The 21606-nt window shown below is 40.3% G+C and overlaps 1 protein-coding gene across 1 annotated transcript; it reads left to right on the forward strand.

The window, feature by feature from the left end:
- The first annotated feature begins 11860 nt into the window (after nucleotides 1–11860).
- Nucleotides 11861–21033, forward strand: LOC123601105 (NADH dehydrogenase [ubiquinone] 1 subunit C2). Its single transcript, XM_045483866.1, has 3 exons — nucleotides 11861–12202; nucleotides 18264–18407; nucleotides 20850–21033. The coding sequence occupies exons 1-3, from the start codon at nucleotides 12034–12036 to the stop codon at nucleotides 20897–20899; spliced, it is 363 nt and encodes a 120-aa protein (XP_045339822.1). The 5' UTR covers nucleotides 11861–12033; the 3' UTR covers nucleotides 20900–21033.
- The last annotated feature ends 573 nt before the right edge of the window (nucleotides 21034–21606 follow it).

The following is a 21606-nucleotide window of genomic DNA, read 5'->3' on the forward strand; positions in this document are numbered from 1 at the left end:
TTGTTGGCAGAATGCAGTTCTTTGTGGGTTGTAGAACTGATGACCTCAGTTTCTTGCTGACTGTTGGGTAGAAGCTACCCTCAGTTCCTTGCGGTGTAAGCCTCCCCACAAGGTAACTCACAACAGAGCAGCAGACTTCATCAAAGTCAGCAAGGGAGAGAGTTTGCTAGCAAGACAGATGTATGTTATGTGATGTAATCATGGAAGTGACCTCTTGCCACCTTTGCCCCATTCTGTATATTAGAAGGAAGTCCACATGTCCCACCTACACTAAAAGGGAGGGGGTTACCCTGGGCTTGAGTACCAGGAGGCAGAGATAATTGGGGGCCATTTTCAAGTCTGTCCATTAAGGTATCCATTGTATAGATGGACCATAATTTATTTAACAAGTTTCCTCTCAATGGACCTTTGTTTCCAGTATACTTTATTCTGCACATGCGCTAGGATTGCACATGTTATAGGATTAAATTTCTAGAAGTGGTTTCTGGGTTGAAAGCTATGTGCATTTAAAAATTGGTCGAATATTAGGGGCATCTGGGTGGCTCAGTAGGTTAAGCGTCCGCCTTCGGCTCAGGTCATGATCTCAGTGAGTTCGAGCCCTACATCGGTCTCCATGCTGACAGCTTGGACCCTGTAGCCTGCTTTGGATTCTGTGTCTCCCTCTCTCTGCTGCTCCCCTGCTTGCACTCTGTCTCTCTCTCTCTCAAAAAAATAAATAAACACTTAAAAAAATTTTAAGGAAAAAGATTATTAAAAAAAGAAAAAGATTAGATTGACAAATTTTACTACATCAGAAATTTTTTTATTTAAAAAAATTTTTTTAAGTTTATTAATTTTTGAGAGAGAGTGTGAGCAAGGCGGGGGGCAGGGTGGGGCCCGCAGAGAGAGACACACACACAGAATCCGAAGCAGGCTCCAGGGTCTGGGCTGTCAGCGCAGAGCCCGATGCAGGGCTCGAACTCACAAACTGCGAGATCGTGACCCAAGCTGAATTTGGATGCTTAATCGACTGAGCCACCCAGGCACCCCTACTATATCATATTTTTAACTTCTGTGACTTCTAGCCTTATAAACAAAGTTACAAGACAAACAACAGATTAAGGAAGAGTATTTTATAACATATATAGGAAAGGATTCATATTACCTCACACAAGAAGTTTCTACAAATCATTTTTAAAAAGACAACTCCAGGGGACATCTGGGTGACTCAGTCCATTAAATGTCCCACTCTTCATTTCAGCTCAGGTCATGATCTCACAGTTTGTGAAATCGAGCCCTGCATCAGGCTCTACACTGACAGCATGGAGTCTGCTTGAGATTCTCTCGCCCTCTGCCCCTCCCCCACTTATTCTCTCTCTTTCTCAGTCTCTCTCTCTCTCTCTCTCTCTCTCTCTCTCCCATTCTGTCTCTCAAAAATAAACAAATAAACTTCAAAAAAAAAAAAAAGAAGACAATCCTAGGGGTGCCTGGCTGGCTCAGTTGGTGGAGACTGTGGCTCTTGATCTCAGGTTGTGAGTTCAAGCCCCATGTTGAATGCAGAGAGTGCTTAAAAATAAAATCTTAATAAAAAAGAAAGAAAACTCTAAAGAAAATAAGCAAAGTATAGGAACAAGCAACGAAACAGAAGGAAACTCAAATGGAAAATAACTATTTTCATTGGATAATAGGGAAATGCAAATTAAAACAACATTGAGCTCCCATTTTTCACCATCAGATTGGCAAAAATTAGTGTCACAATAGAAAACATTGCTACTTTCACACATGTTGTGGATGGTAATGGAAATTGGATCAGTCTTTTCATACAGGAACTTGGTGGTATCTAGTAAAATTGAAAATTCATATATTCTGAAACTCTTTTACATGGACTTACATAATATCTATACAGAGATAATATATACAGAATGTGTAGACCTTTAAAACCACACACAAAAAATTGTTTTATATTATTTATGAATTCATTTATTAACATTAATATGGATACTAATATACATATGGAATTTAAGATCATGGTTGCCTCTAAGAAGGAAGGAAAAAGACTGGGACGTAAGGTTGAGGTCAAGAGGACTTTTAGCTTCATACTGTATTATTTACATATCTTTGAAGGAGAATATATACAAATGTGTGCATCTGTGTATATACATCAGGAAACAATAAATCTGAAGTAAATACAACAAAATGTTATGATGGTGAATATATGAGTATTTATTATATTGTTCCTTATACTTGAAGATTTTTTAAACTTTTTTTCAATGTGAAGAAGACTTTTATTTTTCGACATACTTAATTTGAGATGTTTGTAAGATATCCTGGCAGAGATTTCAAGTAGGAGAATAGATGTATCATTTGAGCCCAGAAGAGAGTTTGGGCTAGAGTAAAAAATGCTAGAATCATCAATATATACATGATAATTAAGGCTAAGGAAGTAGATATGTCACCTAAGGAAAGAGAAGAGATAGTAAAGAGAAGAGGACCCAGGACAAGTCTTGAGGAAATCTAACCTTTGCAAGCTGAGAAGAAATAGAGGATGGAAACTGAGAAAATGAAACCAGTGAAGCAAGAGAAAAATTAGGAGTGTATGGTGTCCTGGAAGCTAAAGGAAGAGAGTGTTAATTGAAAGTATGAAGAGGACAACTGTGTCTAATGCTGCTGAAATGTTGAGTAAAATCAATGAGTGTGATAATATGGAGGTCACTGGTATTCTCGTTAGGGTAATTTAATTGAAGGTGAGAGCAGAAGGACATTGTCATGGGTGACCAAGATTTCTTAGACAAGACACGCAAAGCACAATCACAAAGAAAGAAAATGGATAAATGTCCCTACATAAAAACAGTAAATTTCATTAGTGTTGAGAGTATCTGTGGAATTACTACAAATCAGCCAGTAAAAAAGACGATCCTGGGGCGCCTGGGTGGCGCAGTCGGTTAAGCGTCCAACTTCAGCCAGGTCACGATCTCACGGTCCGTGAGTTCGAGCCCCGCGTCAGGCTCTGGGCTGATGGCTCAGAGCCTGGAGCCTGTTTCCGATTCTGTGTCTCCCTCTCTCTCTGTCCCTCCCCCGTTCATGCTCTGTCTCTCTCTGTCCCAAAAAAAATAAATAAACGTTGAAAAAAAAAAAAAAAGACGATCCAATCCAAAAGAAAAGTGAATAAAAGATAAACAATCAACTAATTCACAGAAGAGGAAACTGGAATGGTCAATATTTTGAATGGTCAAAATATTCGTTTTCAATAAATATGAAAAGAGATTCAACTTTACTACTAATCAAGGAATGGCAAAACAATAACGAAATAACATTTCTACCAGTAGATTGGCAAAATCGAAGTTTGACAATGGCAACAGGCAGGGGTTGCCAAGGAAACCAACAGAATCAAGTGGAAAGCTATTAGAACTAGTAAGCGTTTAGCAAAATGCTAGACATAAGAATGACATCTTAATCAACGTTTAGAAAAAGTAATCGAATATAAGCTATCATTCCCAGTGGTTACAGAAACTACACATACCTAGAAACAAACTAACAAAAATATGTAATAGTTTTATGGCGAAAATTATAATGTTTTAATGAGGGATATAAAAAGAAAATTTGAATAAATGGAGACATATATACAATGTCCATGCATGAGAAGGCTCAGCATTTAAAATATATCAATTCTCCTCACATTAGTTTATAAATTCATTACAGTTCTAATCAGTACCCCCAGTGAGATTTTCCAGGGAATTTGACAAGGTGATTTTAAAAATGAGGACAAATAGAAGTGTACAAATAGTAATAATAACCACTAACATTTACTGTGAGCTAGCTTTTGAAAAAATATGTGGGTAACATGCCCCACCAGAAATAAAAGAATATTACAAAGTTGTAGTTATTAATGACCCAGCAATCGCACTATCAGGTATTTATCCAAAGGATACAACAATATAGATTCAAAGGGGCACATGCACCCCAATGTTTATAGCAGCATTATCAACCATAATTAAACTATGTCGAGAGCCCAATGTCCATCGGCTGATGAATGAATAAAGACAATATGGTATATATACAATGGAATATTACTCAGCCATCAAAAGGAATGAAATCTTGCCATTTGCAACAACGTGGATGGAGCTAGAATGTATTATGTGAAATGAAATGAGTCAATCAGAGAAAGACAAATACCATTTGATTTTACCCATATGTGGAATTTAAGAAACAAAACAGATGAACATATGGGAGGGAGGTAGAGAAGAGAAGGAAACAAACCACAAGAGACTCTTAATGATAGAGAACAAACTTGGGTTGACAAAGGGAAGTGGGTGGGAGATGGGCTAGATGAATGATGGGTACTAAGGAGGACACTTGTTGTGATGAGCACTGAGTGTTGTATGTAAGTGATGAATCACTGAATTCTACTCTGAAACAATATTGCATTGTATGTTAACTAAAATTTAAATATAAATAAGTAAATAATAAAAAAAGTTGTAGCTATTAGTGTGACAAAGGTACAGTAATTAGCAAAGAAATCTGTAGAATAAAATAAAGTTCAGAAATAGACTATGACTGTTAACCAACCCTTTTGTGGTAATCATTTCACAATATACATGTCTATCAAATCATCACATTTTATACCTTTAATTTATGTTATATCACAATAATGTCATAACAAAGCTGGAGATTTTTAATTTTAAAAAACAAATAAATAGACTATAGCATTTCTGATAGCGTGATGCATAATAGAGTTGGAGTTGATTATTGGTGGGTGAGTATGATGAACTACTTAATAAATGGTGTTGGGCCAGTTCTCATGTGTAACATTCCACATACCCAACATGAAAATAAAATCCAAATGGATTAAAAACTTACACATAAGAAATTAAAACCTGGGAAAAATATATAGGGTCATATCTTTATGATCACAGAATAAAGATTTCTTTTTTTTTTAATGTTTATTTATTTGGGGGGTGAGAGGGGCAGAAAAAGAGGGAGAGAGAGGATCCCAAGCAGGTTCCACACTCAGTGCAGAGCTGGATGCAGGGCCTGAACTCACAAATGATCATGGCCTAAGCGAAAATCAAGAGTTAGATACTTAACCCACTGACCCACCCAGGTGCACCATGGAATAAAGATTTTTAAACAATATGAAAAACATAGACCATACAAAAAAGATTGATATATTTGACTAAGTCAATTCTTTCACTTCTGTATTACTTTAAAAATATCCTCCATAAATAATGCTCAAAGGCAAACAAAAGATTTGGAAAAGATATCTGCTACCTATATAACAAGGGATTAGCATCAGAATATGTAAAGAATTCGGGGCGCCTGGGTGACTCGGTTAGGCGTCCAACTTCAGCTCAGGTCATGATCTCACGGTTTGTGAGTTCAAGCCCCATGTAGGGCTCTGTGCTGACAGCTCAGAGCCTGGAGCCTGCTTCGGATTCTGTGTCTCCCTCTCTCTCTGCCCCTCCCCCACTCATGCTCTGCCTCCCTCTGTCTCTCAAAAATGAATAAATGTAAAAAGAAAAAAAAAGAATATGTAAAGAATTCTACAAATCAACCAATAAATAAAAGACAATTCAAAGGAACAAAATGGACCAAGGATAAAACCCAGCAATTTGCTGAAGAAAAGACCCAGATGACCAATAAATCTATGAAAGACTTCTCATAACCTTTCTAATCATCATGTATATTTACATTAAAATGAGATGTTTTTCTTTTTAAAACGTATATTTAAAAAAAGTAAAAAATGCATTGTTGACCCCACATTGCAAAACGATCTTTTTTTGTAAGCTTATTTATTTATTTTGAGAGAAGAGTGAGAAAAAGTGGGGGAGGAACAGAGAGAGAAGGAGAAAGAGAATCCCAAGCAGACTCTGCACTGTCAGAGCAGAGCACGATGTGGGGCTCAAACTCAAGACAAACGCTTAACCAGCTGAATCACCCAGGTGTCCCAAGTGTGTGACTCTCGATCTCAGGTTTGTAAGTTCCAGCCCCACACTGAGGGTAGAGATTACTTAAAAATCATAAAACAAACGGGTGTCTGGATGGCTCAGTCGGTTAAGCATCTGACTTTGGCTCAGGTCATGATCTCACAGTTCATGAGATCAACCTCTGCATCAGGCTCTGTGTTGACAGCTTGGAGCCTGGAGCCTGCTTGGGATTCTGTGTGTCCCTCTCTCTCTGCCCCTCCTGCAGTCTCTCTCTCAAAAATAAATAAACTTTTTAAAAAAGAATGAAAATTGAAACTATACCACTTTCTCACACCATTCGCAAAAATAAACTCAAAATGGATAAAGGACCTGAATGTGAGACAGGAAACCATCAAAACCCTAGAGGAGAAAGCAGGAAAAGACCTCTCTGACCTCAGCCGTAGCAATTTCTTACTTGATACATCCCCAAAGGCAAGGGAATTAAAAGCAAAAATGGGGGCGCCTGGGTGGCGCAGTCGGTTAAGCGTCCGACTTCAGCCAGGTCACGATCTCGCGGTCCGTGAGTTCGAGCCCCGCGTCGGGCTCTGGGCTGATGGCTCAGAGCCTGGAGCCTGTTTCCGATTCTGTGTCTCCCTCTCTCTCTGCCCCTCCCCCGTTCATGCTCTGTCTCTCTCTGTCCCAAAAATAAATAAACGTTGAAAAAAAAAAATTAAAAAAAAAAAAAAAAGCAAAAATGAACTACTGGGACCTTATGAAGATAAAAAGCTTCTGCACAGCAAAGGAAACAACCAACAAAACTAAAAGGCAACCAATGGAATGGGAAAAGATCTTTGCAAATGACATATCGGACAAAGGGCTAGTATCCAAAATCTATAAAGAGCTCACCAAACTCCACACCCGAAAAACAAATAACCCAGTGAAGAAATGGGCAGAAAACATGAATAGACACTTCTCTAAAGAAGACATCCAGATGGCCAACAGGCACATGAAAAGATGCTCAACGTCGCTCCTCATCAGGGAAATACAAATCAAAACCACACTCAGATATCACCTCAGGCCAGTCAGAGTGGCCAAAATGAACAAATCAGGAGACTATAGATGCTGGAGAGGATGTGGAGAAATGGGAACCCTCATGCACTGTTGGTGGGAATGCAAATTGGTGCAGCCACTCTGGAAAACAGTGTGGAGGTTCCTCAAAAAATTAAAAATAGACCTACCCTATGACCCAGCAATAGCACTGCTAGGAATTTACCCAAGGGACACAGGAGTACTGCTGCATAGGGGCACTTGTACCCCAATGTTTATAGCAGCACTCTCAACAATAGCCAAATTATGGAAAGAGCCTAAATGTCCATCAACCACAAGAAATTGTGGTTTATATACACAATGGAGTACTACGTGGCAATGAGAAAGAATGAAATATGGCCCTTTGTAGCAACATGGATGGAACTGGAGAGTGTTATGCTAAGTGAAATAAGCCATACAGAGAAAGGCAGATACCATATGTTTTCACTCTTATGTGGATCCTGAGAAACTTAACAGAAACCCATGGGGGAGGGGAAGGAAAAAAAAAAAAAAGAGGTTAGAGTGGAAGAGAGCCAAAGCATAAGAGACTCTTAAAAACTGAGAACAAACTGAGGGTTGATGGGGGGTGGGAGGGAGGGGAGGGTGGGGGATGGGTATTGAGGAGGGCACCTTTTGGGATGAGCACTGGGTGTTGTATGGAAACCAATTTGACAATAAACTTCATATATTGAAAAATAAAATAAAATAAAATGTATGAGGAAAAAAAATTAAAAAAGAATGAAAAAAACTTAAAAAATTTCTGCATCTCAAAGGAAATAATCAGCATAGTGAAAAGGCAACCTCTGGAATGGGAGAAAATATTTGCAAATCTATATCTGGTTAGGGATTAATAGCTAGAATGTATAAGGAACTTCCACAACCCAACAACAAAAAGAACCAAATAACCTGAATTTTAAATGACCAAAGGACTTGAACAGACAATTCTCCAAAGAAGATATAGACATGGCCAATAAGTTGGTGTCTGAAAAGAAGCTCAGCATCACTAATCATAAGAGAAATGCACATCAGAACCACAATGAGATAACAGCTCACATTCAACAGGATGGCCCCTATCAAAAGAACAGAAAACAGCAGGTGTAGGTAAGAACGTGGAGAACTTGGAATCCTTAGGCACTGTGGGAACATAATAAAATGGTGCAGACTTATGGAAAACAGTAGAGAGGTTCCTCAAAAAAATAAAAAATAGAATTACCATATGATTCAGCAATCCCACTTCTGGGATATATCTAAAAGAACTCAAAGCAGGACCTTGGGATATTTGCAAACTTGTTTTCATTGCAGTATTATTCACAATAGGTAAAAGGTGGAAGCTACACAAATGTCCATTGACAGATGAATGGATAAAGAAAATGTAGTGTCTACTTTTTGTGATGGAATATTATGCAGCCTCAAAAGGAAGAAAATCCTGTCACATGCAGCAATATGATTTCATCTCAAAGACATTATGGTAAGTGAAATAAGCCAGTCACAAAAGGACAAATATTATATAATTCCATACATATGAAGTATCTACAGAAGTCAGAATCATAGAAACAGAAAAGTAGAGAGGTGGCTGCCAAAGCTGGGGGGAAGAGGGACATGGAATTAGTGTTTAATGGGTGTAGAATTTCAGTTTTGAAGGATGAAGGAGTTCTAGAGATATGTTGCATGACGATGTGAATATAGTTAATACTAATGAGCTGTATGCTTAAAAATGGTTAAGATGGTAAATTTAATGCTATGTATTTTTTTACCATAATAAAAAAGTTAAAATTTTAATGTAGCAATATAAATTTATTATTACATTAACTATATCATAAATCCAAAAGTGTGTAATGCACATGTAAAGTCAAAAATAATAAAATGTACACTCATGTACCCACCACACCTTAGAAATAGAATATTATTAATACCATAAAGGCCTTATGTGTGCTTCTCCTTCCCCAGAGATAATAATCCTGAATATTTATGTTAATCCTTCTCTTGCTTTTCTTTCCAAATTTACCAACATGCGTATCTCTAAACAATATATTTTTGCCTAACACTGAACTTTATATAAATGGAATTAAATATTCTCCTGTAACTTATCTCTTATTCCCTTATGCTTATTCCCTTTTTTAACATGACTCTCTTTTTTGAGATTCATCATACCAATGCATAGATACACCTTCCTATGAAAATACCACAATTTATTTTCTGTTTCTTCTTCTTCTTCTTCTTCTTATTATTATTATTATTATTATTATTATTACTATTATTATATAGAGAAAGAGCAAAAGCAGGGGAGAGGAGCAGAGAGAGAGAGAGAGAGAGAGAGAGAGAGAATCTCAAGCAGGCCCCAAACTCAGCATGGAGCCCTACTTGGGTCTCGATCCCACAACCCTGGGATCATGACCCGAGCCAAAATGAAGCGTCAGTTTCCTAACCGACTGAGCCACCCAGGTGCCCCTTCTTTTCTTTTTGTTTGTTTGTTTGTTTAATGTTTTTATTTGTGAGAGAGAGTGCAAGCAGGGGAGGGGCAGAGAGAGGGGGACTGAGGATCTGAAGTGGGCTATGTGTTGACAGCTGAGAGCCCAATGCAGGGCTAGAACTCACAAATTTTTAGATCATGACCTGAGCTGAGGTTGGACACTTAACCAACTGAGCGACCCAAGGAGCCCCTTCTATTCTGTTCTTAATGGACATTTAGGATGTTTCCAGTTTGGGAGAATTATAAATGGCTATTGCTCCTGTGAATATTCTTTTTCTTTTTTTAACGTTTATTCATTTTTGAGAGACAGAGAGAGACAGAGCGTGAGTGGGGGAGGGGCAGAGAAAGAGGGAGAAACAGAATCTGAAGCAGGTTCCAGGCTCTGGGCTCTGGGCTGTCCTACGTGGGGCTTGAACCCATGAACCATGAGATCATGACCTGAGCCGAAGTCAGACACTTATTAACAGAATCACTCAGGTGCTTCTACTCCTGCATATATTCTTGTACATCTCCTAATACTAGTACATGTATTCAAGTTTCTCTGGACACTAGAGTATAGGCTTAGAGTATAGATGTTCAAGGAACTGAAAACAATCTAAATATCCATCAAAAGGGTAATGGATAAATTAAATGTGACATATTTATATGATGGAATATTATACAGTAGTCAAAATGAATGTATCAGGGGTGCCTGGGTAGCTCAGTTGGTTAAGCGTTCCACTCTTGATTTCAGCTCAGGTCATGTTCTCCCAGTTGGTAAGATTAAGCCCCATGTCCGGCTCTGTGCTAACAGCGTGGAACCTGCTTGGGATTCTCTCTCTCCCTGTTTCTCTGCCCCTCCCCTGCTCGTTTATGCACTCTCTCTCTCTCTCAACATAAATTAGTAAACTTTCAAAAAAAAAAAAAAAGGAATGAATCATTGCATGCAATGATAAAAGTGAGAGAAAAGAGGAACAATGAATTATACTATTTGGGTAAAAAAACATAACAAACACACATAACATGATATTAAATATATGTAAAAATATAAAAAGTGAATTGGAAGTATATATACTAGACTCATGACAGTGGTTCTCTGGGGAAGAAGAGAGAGGGGACTTAAGCTTTATTTATAGTGTTTTATTTCCTTTTAAAAAAAAGGTTACAAATAAATATGACAAAACATTAATGGTTGTGAATTCTGAGTGGTAGAATATGGGTATTTGTTATCTTGTCCCAGATTGGACTCAGAAAAATGTGGGGGAGAAGAATGTGTAAATATCATTTAAATATTTTTAAGTGTTTGCCTAAGAGTTCATTTAGTATTCAAAATTTACACAATCTTACTATGGGAAATTTTAAGTGGTTTCCTTTCTTTTGATGTAGTTTTAAAAATAAACACTGAGGTTTTTTTAAAAATTGTAAAACAGCTTTATTATATGTCATTCTATTTCCATAGGACTGATTTCCAGCTCTGTAATTACTGGATCAAAGAGTGTGAAACTTTGAAACATTTGCTGCTTTCCAGGCAACTCCCAATATACATTACCTAGGGAAATCCTAACTTGAAATATTATAGATCTGGGAGTGCTTTTTATGAGACACAAAAGGTCCATCCTTTATTTAATCATTCTTAACTGATATTTAATTCTTCCACTTTGGAGCTCAATACCTTTGATACGTATACCTTTGCATTAATCTCTGGTTTAATCAGCATTTATCTAGGTAAAATGTTGACCTCACTAATGAATGAACACGAAAAGAAGACATTGTCACTCAAATCAGGAAGGGTTTTCGAAAGAGAGCTGTTCAAAAGTAGAAGCTCCCCATTACTGGAGGTAGGGAAGCAAAGACTTGGCAATTACTTGGCAGAACGTTATAAATTCCTTCTTTCATTCTTCAAACCTGTGGGGAACACCTTTTCCTTGAGCTACGTGCAAGGACGTAAAGACTCAGAGGTGAAAATTTTTAGGGTGCTGCCACCCAAGCTGACTTTCAAGAGTTTGGCTAAATGATCCAATCCTGATGTTCTCTGAATTCTTTGTTGCTGGCTGGATCTTAATTTTAGGCTTTGGAAGGTGTGCCTGTGAACAACGGGAAATTCAGCAAATGAAACTAGCTTTTATGATTTTGATTAATTACGTTTCTTAGAACGACCCGTCAAACCAACTTGTGGGTGTTGGATACAAAGATCAATTCGGCCTGAAGGACCATTCAGGGGAGGGGGAAAGAGAGGCAATTCGGGCGGGGGGCGTCGAGAGCAAAAAAAAAAAAAAAAAAAAAAAAAAAAAAAAGCAGTATCTACTAGTCTCTGAGCTCTGCTCATTTGGTGTACCCTAGACCCCGCGGTACCAAGCCCAGGAAACCCTACCCGCCAGCATCAGCGCCGGCGGGAGGGCAAGCAGCACCGGCCATTTGATAACCCGGAACTTCGTGTGCGGGGTCCCTGCAGCAGCGCGCACGGGGAAGCGTATGGGCGCTGTACCGCCCTGCGCCATGCCCTTCAGCCGGGCTCTCGGAGGAGAAAGCTCGCGGCTTGGGCCGAGGCGGTGGTCCTGGTGGTTTTCTTTGTAGTTGGCGGTCCGAGGCTAGGCCTCCAGTGGGAACGGCATCACCATGATGAGCGGACGGCCGGGCCGAGTGCCCTTACAGTTCCTGCCGGATGAGGCCCGGAGCCTCCCACCGCCCAAGCTGACCGACCCGAGACTCGTCTACATGGGTTTCTTGGGCTACTGCTCCGGCCTGATTGATAACGCGATCCGGCGAAGGCCGGTGGTGACTGCCGGTGAGGGCTGCGCGGGCGGGATCGGCTGGGAGGAGAGGGGGTCTCAGGGCTGTGGGTTGGTTCCTCCATAGGCTGCCCAAGGTCCTTTCGCTTTTCCGGGCCTTTTCACCTAACAGGCCCCGCCTCGCCTCCCATGCCCCGGGAGCTCTTCAGAACCCGATAGGGCCAAAGTGTTACTTGGCACTTAACAATTGAGGACAGTGAAACCCAAGGCCCCACAGTGAGTCTGTGAAGAACCCAGGATTGAACTGCCAGGTCCTCCAGGTCCTCAATGAGGAAATTGAGCTTCAGAGGGGTTAACGCAACTTGCCCAAGGTCATATGGTTGTTAGGTAGCCTGTTTTTTATTTTTTTTAATGTTTATTTATTTTTGAGAGAGAGAGAGAGAGAGACAGCAGGGGGGAGGGCAGAGAGAGAGGGAGACACAGAATCTAAAGCAGGCTCCAGGTTCCGAGGTGTCGGCACAGAGCCTGCTATGGGGGCTCGAACCCAGGAACGGGGAGATCATGACCTGAGCCGAAGCCGGACACTTAACCCACTGAGCCACCCAGGCGCTCCTAAGTAGCCTGTTTTTAGACCTCAAGTCTGTATTTGAAAGTAGTGCTTTTCAAACTTAATGTACATACTGGTAACCTGGGGATCTTTTTAAATTGCGGATTCTGATTTATCAAGTCTGGAGAGAAGCGTGATGTTTACAAACTCCCAGATACTGTTGATGATGCTAGTCTAGAGACCCCCTTTGAATAGCAAAGGATAAAACCACTGGGCTGTATTTTCTAGTAGCATGTCAGTGGCCTCCTGTCAGATAATGGCTGACACAGTAGCTGGGCAAAGGGCAGTGGATTTCCAAAGGGAAAAGAGGAGGGAAGCTTTGGAAGAGCTGTCTTTTTTTAAATGTTTTTCTTTATTTTTGAAGGAGAGAGAGAAACAGAGCATGAGCAAGGGAAGAACAGAGAGAGAGGGAGACACAGAATTCGAAGCAGGCTCCAGGCTCTAAGCTGTCAGCACAGAGCCTGACGTGGGGCTCAAACCCACGAACTGTGAGATCGTGACTCGAGCCGAAGTCAATTGTTTAACCAACTGAGCCACCCAGGCGCCCCTGGAAGAGGTGTGTTTGAACTTAGCTATGATTTATCAAATTCTAGGAGAGTTTTTCAGGTCTTTGAGAAGCTAGTGGAAGTAAATGGAGGTAAGGGCCTCTGAATGGGGAACAGTTTGATGATTGAGTGTATAGAATAGGATAATGAGGGTAAGAAGGAGATTTAGGTAGATCAGGGCACATTATACTCTAGGCAGACAGGAACCTTTTTAGCTTTTGAGAGCTATTGGCAGATGGGGAGTGGAGAGATGCAGTAAGCAGGCCTTGTGTTTTAAGTAGGCTCCATGCCCAACATGGGCCTTGAACTCATGACTGTGACATCAAGAGTCAGATGCTCTACAAACTGAGCCAGCCAGGTCCCCCAGGCCTTGTGTTTTGTTTTGTTTTTTCTTTTAAATGTTTATTTATTTATTTTGAGAGAGAGAGAGCACACGTGAGTGGGGAGGGGCTCAGGGGGCATGGAGAGAATACCAAGCGGGTCCTTTGCTGTCAGCATAGAGCCTCACATGGGGCTTGAAATCAGGAACCCTGGAAAACATGACCTGAGCCGAAATCAAGAGTCAGATGCTTATCCGACTGAGCCTCCCAGGGGCACCAGGCCTTGTATTTTAAAAAGAAGGTCACCTTTGTCAGTGCAAAGCACTGATTGGAGCCGAGGAACTCAGTTTAGAAGAAAGCTAATACAGTGGTTCAGGCAACCAGGAATCACTTCACTTGTTCCTCTTTTGGCCACCTTGCAGCTGTATGTCATGCCTGAAGTCCAGCTTTCAGCTCACCAAATCTTAGCATTTCCAGTGCTCAAATAGTATTGAAATCCCATCTCCCTTAGACATGACCCTCCTCCATCCAAAGGAGTGGGCTTTGTCTACTTCTGCCTCTGGGGAGATGAGGTTTTCTCCCTTTTCATCACCACTCCACATTTGCCCCAGCCTGTCACAGCTGCACTTTGCAACTCGATGGCCTTGCTCCTCTCTTTCCTATCTGTGTTAGCTTGGACAAGTTACTTGGTCGAGCCATTCAGAGGCAAAATTTCTTCATCTGTAAAATGAGAGTAATTAATCTTTGCATATTTGTTGTGGGAATTAAGTGAGATTCTAGAGATAAAATGCCTGGCTTACAGAAGGTACTAGACAAAGTTTCTATTCCTTAGCTGTTGTTATGCAAACAGTTTACCATATATTTGTTTGTTCAGCATTTACTAAGTTCTTTCTTTGTGCCAGGAAGGGTTACATACCAGGTATATGGGGTGAGGAATACCGTCCCTGCCCTTGAAGAGCTCCTAGTCGAGTCAGACAAGTGAACAGTCCATTATGGGTCTAGGCATGACAGATAATGTGTTTTCATAGAAGTAGGTGAGCAGAGAGCACTTTGGGAGCACAGAGGAGGTACAGATTGGAGAGATACTATTCCAGAGGAAGAACATAGTGGTCAAGAGCACATGATTTTGGGTTTGACACCACTCCATTCTACTAGCCATTCAATTCTGGGGAAGTTACTTATCTCTTTGAGCTTTAGTTTCCTTACATATGAAATAGAGATAATATCTACCTCTGTGTGACTGTGAGAACTAGATGAGATGATGTATAAAGCCCTTAACCTAGGGGCTAGGGGTTAGAGTTCCTGAGTTCCCCGGGGTTTCCTCGGTCTTGAGAACTTTATTGAAATGGTTCTCAGCAGCATTTACTGAAGCACATTATGTTTGTCTAGTTTAATGACGGTCATATAGCAGTATTCAGTAAGTATTGAATAACTAAATATATGTAGATTACAAGGAAGTCTAAAACATGGTCCCAGGCCTTGAAAGACTCACAAATCAGACAAGCATATCCATTTAAAAGGCCAAATGGTATAAGTTTATGCATGTTGGGTAACAGCTGTGACAGAGGAGTGGGGAAGGAGAAAGATATGGTGGATTTTCAAACTATAGCCGTGGAAAGTATCTGGCATTCTGTGGGTAGCATTGGAATATTCTGTAAATGAAATCAAATTGTGCAGATCTTTTTCAAGTTAGCAGAAAATATTAAATAGAATTTTTTTCTTGAGCTTTTCTCCCATCTCAAGTTCTAAACCACTGATAGTAGTTACCACTTACCTGCTCTAAATTTATAGTCAGTTGTATCTAAGTGTCGCCCACAAAATTAAATATATTTATTGATTTCTAGTATAATATGTCAGTAGTTAATGGTGTTCTGCAAAGAACACCATGGCTTCCAAGTTTAAATTCACTTGGGGAGCCTGGGTGGCTCAGCCGGTTGAGCATCCGACTTCGGCTCAGGTCATGATCTCACGCTCCGTGAGCTCGAGCCCTGCATTGGGCTCTGTGCTGACAACTCAGAGCCTGGAGCCTGCTTCAGATTCTGTGTCTCCCTCTCTCTGCCACTCCCCCACCCATGCTCTGTCTCTCTCTCTCTCTCTCTCTCTCTCTCTCTCTGAAAAATAAATAAACCTAAAAAAATTTTTTTAATTCACTTAATAAAGGGAAAATGATTGTGAAGGGGTTGTGCATGTGGTGGGAGGGAGGCCACCACTGAGAGGGAGAGAAGAGGTTAAGGAAAGGAGGACTTGGGAAGGGGCCAAACCATGCCCTTGAGGGCTGGGACACTAACATCACCATCTGAAACATTCAGGGAATCTTTTCCTATGAGGAATATACATAAGCATAGAGAGTCTAGGTCTTTGTGTCTGTGTCGTCCAGTGGCATATAGAAGAACTCAGCACACTTTGCTGTATTGCAGGTGGCCCATTAGGGGGAGTGATGGCTGTTTGGGGTCAGGGAGAATGCGAAAGAGCCTGAACCCTGTCCAGTCCCAGATTGTAGTACTATTTTGAATTTTTATTGTTTTACACATTTTCCAAAAATATTTTTACACGCATTTTCTTTTGGTTTATATAATACTGCCATGAGAACGATAGGATAGGTATCATCTTTGTTTTAGAGGTAGTAAATTGACTTGCCCAAGACCTTTTATCCATTTATTAAATATTAAGTGCTGTCTACGTGCTGGTACACAAAAATGAATTAAACATTGGCTTTGCGTGGTAGTAGATGGAAATAATCTGTATAGCAGTTAACATGCTAATAGAGAGGAGTTCACCCTGTTTTAACCCTGTTAAGGAAAATTCTGGGATGACTTCTTAGCAGAAGTGATGTCTGAATTGAATCTTGAAGGATGGGGGCAGAGGTTGTCTGGGCAGAGAAATAACCAGTGGGTGGTATGAGGAATTAAAAGCAGTTCAGTATTGGGCGCCTGGGTGTCTCAGTCGGTTAAATGTCCTACTTTAGCTCGGGTCCTGTTCTCACAGTTCGTGGGTTTAAGCCCTGCTTCATACTCTGTGCTGACAGTTCAGAGCCTGGAGCCTGCTTTGGATTCTGTGTCTCCCGCTCTCTCTACCCCTCCCTGCTTGCACTCTGTCTGTCTCTGTCTCTCAAAGAGAAATTAAAAAAAAAAAAAAAGTAGTTCAGTATCATGGGGTGCCTGGGTGGCTCAGTCAGTTAAGTGTCTGACCCTTGATTTCTGCTCCGGTCACGATCTCATGGTTGGGGAGTTCAAGTCCACATTGGGCTCTGAACTGATAGCAAAGAACTTGCTTGGGATTCTCTCTCTGCCCCTCCCCTGCTCTCTCTCTCTAAAAATTAATTAAAAATAAAAATAGAAGTAGTTCAGTATTGCTGGAACACAATGTGCATATCAGGGAATGTTAGATAAAGATGGAAGAGTCAGTTCATGAAAGACCTGGGAGGTCATTATCTAGGAGTTTGGTCTCCTACTGGGTATAATTGAAGGAGAAAGGGCTGACAAGCTAAGTTTGTATTTTAGTTAAAATTCCTCTAGTGACAGGGTACAGACTGGGATAAGTGCAGAGTAGAAAATGAGATGAAAGGGAGATTGAGTTCCCTGAAGTGAGGCAAGGAAATATTTACAAGGTAGAATTGACAGGACTCAGTGACAGAATGTGGGGAAAGAGCATTAAAAAAAAAGGGATGAGTACTGTGATTACCCAGGATTTGATTTCCTGGATGATTGGTCTTACAAAAGGTGATTAGGAAGGAAGGAAGTTCGTTTGGGGATATGCAGGTGAACACACGTGTCAAACATTTGGATATATCTGTTATTCACCTTGGGTATCTGAGTCAGACATACTTGCAGGTCACTAGAACATGGATGGTAAATAAAACTATAGGAATAAACGAATTCTTCAAAGCAATATATGTGGGATAAGAAGAAGAGGTCTGGGGATAGAATTCTGGGGCATAGCTAGAAAATCAAACCTGTCATTAGCCTTTTTTAAAAAATGTTTCTGTATTTAAAGTTCAGCCCTTTGGATCTCCCATTCAGACTTTAAATTTTGGCTTTCCCTAGATCACATGATTTGATCCTCCTCAGTCTCATTATAATAGGATGATTTTTTAAATCTAGTTTTCAAATAGGTACTCATACACATGGTACAAAATTTAGAAGGTAAGAAGAGAATTGATAGTGTAGCTGGCTGCTTTGGTAACCAGTAAATATGCAGATACAAATTGGTGTATGGAGACAAACCAAACTGCTTTCTGAACATTTATAAAGGACTTCATCTCTGTCACATCACATCCTGAACAGGTCCTGGAATACAAGTTAGTTTAGATCTTCAGGATTTTGTACTTAATCCACCTTTTCCCATAAAGAAATTTATAAAACCTAAATTTTAAAAATCTTGAGTTCGTTTTGCATAAGTGAATAAATGAATGAATAAATAAACATGGATTCTATTCATAGTTATGTTTGTAGATTTAATGTTGGTTTTCATAATTGATGTCAGGGTCAAGGCTGTTTTTGCAAAAGAGCCATGTAAAAAAAACCTTTTTTTTTAAAGAATGGTGGAAGAAATAACAATGAATTACATATCTGAACTGCAAAGCTGTGATTTTAAATATACATTGATGGATTTTTGCTTTCTTTGGAATTTATTGTTTGAATTTCAGGTTTACATCGCCAGCTTCTATATGTTACTTCTTTTGTCTTTATTGGATATTATCTTTTAAAACGTCAAGATTATATGTATGCTGTGAAGGACCATGATATGTTTGCATATGTAAAATCACATCCAGAGGATTTTCCTGAAAAAGGTATTTCATTTATTTATTTGATTTATTATTTTTTGAAAAAGGTGTTTCACGGGCACCTGGGTGGCTCAGTCGGTTAAGCGTCTGACTTTATGATCCCACGGTTCATGGGTTCAAGCCCTGCATCAGGCTCTGTGCTGACAGCTCAAAGCCTGGAGCCTGCTTTGGATTCTGTGTTTCTGTCTCTCTCTGCCCTTCACCTGCTCACACTCTGTCTCTCTCTCTCTCTCTCTCTGTCTCTCTGTCTCTCTCTCTCAAAATTAAATAAATAAACATAAAAAAAGAGAAAGGTGTTTCAAGTTACCTATAGTGAACCTCTTTCTTACCCTGTATCATTTGCCCTGGTTAATGGTTAACATGCCTGTGGCTTCAGGTACATTCAGTATTCTGTTGACTCTCACATCATTGCTTATGTATTAGGATTCTCTTGAATTTGTATATCCAGTTCCTAGCCGAGTACCTCTGTGTCCCTCAGACAGCAAACAGATTTTATGTCCCCTCTGCCTGTGCAGACTTCTGTTCCGTGTTCTGCATCGGTGAGTGGCACTGTTGTCCACCTGGCTACTCCAGCCAGAAACCTGGGAAGTGTCTTCCAGTCTTTCTGTGACCTCTCATTAGTCCTCAAGTCTTACCATTCTACTTCCTATTTCTCAATCCTAAACTCCCATCTCTCTCCCACTGCCACTACCCCAGTTCACACCCGTATAATCTCTTGCTTGAACTCTTGCACTTGCCTCCAGCACACCTCTGCCTTCAGTCTTACTGAAGATCATGTCTCTGGATAAATGTGGCTATGCATAATGATAGGCGTTGCTTACAGTAGCTATCTATTGCCTATCGGACAAAATCCAGACTGTTTAGGAGGGCTTATTTCCCCAGGCTGAGCTAATTGCCTGCTAGAAAGACTTTGCCTATACCTTTTATCTACCACATAACATGTACATGTCTGTCTCCCTCACTAGACTGTAGCTTCATCTTTGTTTCCCCAGCCCTCTAGTACAAAGCCTATACTAGTAAGCAATAAATAATAGCTGATCTGATCTACACAAAAACCTGTCTCATCTCCTGTCACTCATCTCCTGCCTTGTGAAATTCTGTGTCCTAAATCTGCCCTATATCCTGGGTAATGCTCAACTCTGTACCTTCTTGATCGTCCTCTTCCTCCATTTTTACCTGTCCGTCTAGCAAATTCCAACCTAAGATTCATCATCTCAAAGAAGCCTTGGCCCAGCTACAGACAGGAATTTCCTCAGTACATTCTACTTACCACTCTTCAACTATGAATATGATTGTAATATAACCGTTGTCTTGTTTGTATTTTAATACATATACATAATACAGATGTACATATATGTGAAGGAATGAATGAACGAATGTAGAAAAACTTTGAACTTACATAGATTTTAAAGAGATATTTAAATATTTACATATTCACAAAAATGTGTAATTTTAAGCATTTAAATTTTATTATACTAAAGGATGGTCTCTAATGTCCTGTTTAGCTCTAAAATTTTATTACTCTATTTAATATTCCCATAGCCTTTAGTCACGTATGTGATGTTCATGGTGGATCAAAAAGGTATAGCTTTCTTTACCAATGAAGAATTCAAAGGCTAGAGTACAAAGCCATGAATAATGGATGTATCAGGGATGGGGAGTAGGCAAATGCACGTTAGCATTGGAATCTTGGAAACCGTGATTCCTAACAGACCCAGTGGCAGAGCAGTCCTCGGTCCCAGGCCTGTGGCTCATTGCCTCCTGTTTATACTAGCTCCCTCTGTCAGTGGGAGCCTGTGTAGCCTTACAGACTCATTCTGTCTCTGAGCAGCATATCAGTGGCAGGTGTGCTGAGAGCCTCTTGCACTGACAACAGGGACATGGAAAGCTTGACCACTTCGACTCCTGGTCCTGCAGCTGCTGACCTGTGCTCCTCCCTGTTTATTCCTTCCATTACCCCGTCAGCCAGGGCCCCCTGGCAGCGCTCTGTCCCTCTGGGCAGCCATCTGGATGTCACCAGAGTCTTCCAAAGTTACCCTTCATCCAGTGAAACAGTGTCTCAGGGATTGCCAAGCTATGGTTGAAGACAAGAACCTAAGGAAATTCTTAGAGGAGTTTCTGTCTATAAGAATATTAACTGTTAATTTTTCTTTAGGAAATACGATTTTTAAAACAACTTAAGGGGCTTCTGAGTGGCTTAATTGGTTTAGCATCTGACTTCAGCTGAGGTCATGATCTCACAGTTCCTGGGTTTGAGCTCTACATTTGGGCTCTGTGCTGACAGTTCTAAGCCCAGAGCGTGCTCAGATTCTGTGTCTCCCTCTCTCTCTGACCCTCCCCGACTTGTGTTCTGTCTCTCTCAAAAATAAATAAACATAGGAAAAAATTTTTTAATAAAAATAAAACCTAATTTAAAAATAATTTTTTTTGTGATCTTCCTTTTTATAGATAAGAAAACTTATGGTGACTTTCTTGAAGAATTCCATCCAGTGCGTTGAAGTCTCCAAAATGCTTACTTTGGTTTCACTGATACCAGTTATGTCTGAATTTTGTGAAACATGTTTCCATGATACCTGAAGTTTATGTTAATCTGTATGTTAACACTTTGTGATTAAAATGGTCATCATGAACACTCTTGACTCCTTTTTGTCATAAGAAAAATAACTCACTGGAGAATGGTCCGTTTCCATTCACCCAATTTTAAGAAGACATCTGGCAGATTTACGGTGGAGTTTAGGTGGGGGGCCTGGGTGGCTCAGTCAATTAAGCCTCCAACTTCAGCTCAGGTCATGTTCTCACAGTTTGTGGGTTCAAGCCCTGCTTCAGGCTCTGTGCTGACAGTTCAGAGCCTGGAACCTGCTTCAGATTCTGTTGTCTCCCTCTCTCCCTCCCCTTCCCCTGCTTTCTCTCTCTCTCTCTCTCTCTCTCTCTCTCTCTCAAAAATAAATAAACATTAAAAAAAATTTTTTTTTAATAAAATAAAATGGAGTTTAGGGGCACCTGGGTGGTTCAGTCAAGCATTCCTGACTTTTGATTTCGGGGCCTGCTTAAGATTCTCTCTGTCTTTCTCTCTCAAATAAAAAATAAAATGAAGTTGAGTCGAGTTAGCAAACCAGCCTGTGGGCCAAATGTTGTCCGCTGCCAGAACGGTGTATTGGAATATAGCCATGCTTGTTTGCCTGTCTATGGTTGTTTCCATGCTATA

Source organism: Leopardus geoffroyi, chromosome D1 (genome assembly GCF_018350155.1).
Source record: "Leopardus geoffroyi isolate Oge1 chromosome D1, O.geoffroyi_Oge1_pat1.0, whole genome shotgun sequence".
NCBI lineage: Eukaryota > Metazoa > Chordata > Mammalia > Carnivora > Felidae > Leopardus > Leopardus geoffroyi.

Bases quoted from the DNA above. Each gene is read 5' to 3' on its own strand.
- LOC123601105 (XM_045483866.1), top strand. From the start codon at position 12,034: ATGATGAGCGGACGGCCGGGCCGAGTGCCCTTACAGTTCCTGCCGGAT. The intron at 12,203-18,263 runs GTGAGGGCTGCG...TTTGAATTTCAG, and splicing joins AAGGCCGGTGGTGACTGCCG to GTTTACATCGCCAGCTTCTA. The intron at 18,408-20,849 runs GTATTTCATTTA...TCCTTTTTATAG, and splicing joins AGAGGATTTTCCTGAAAAAG to ATAAGAAAACTTATGGTGAC.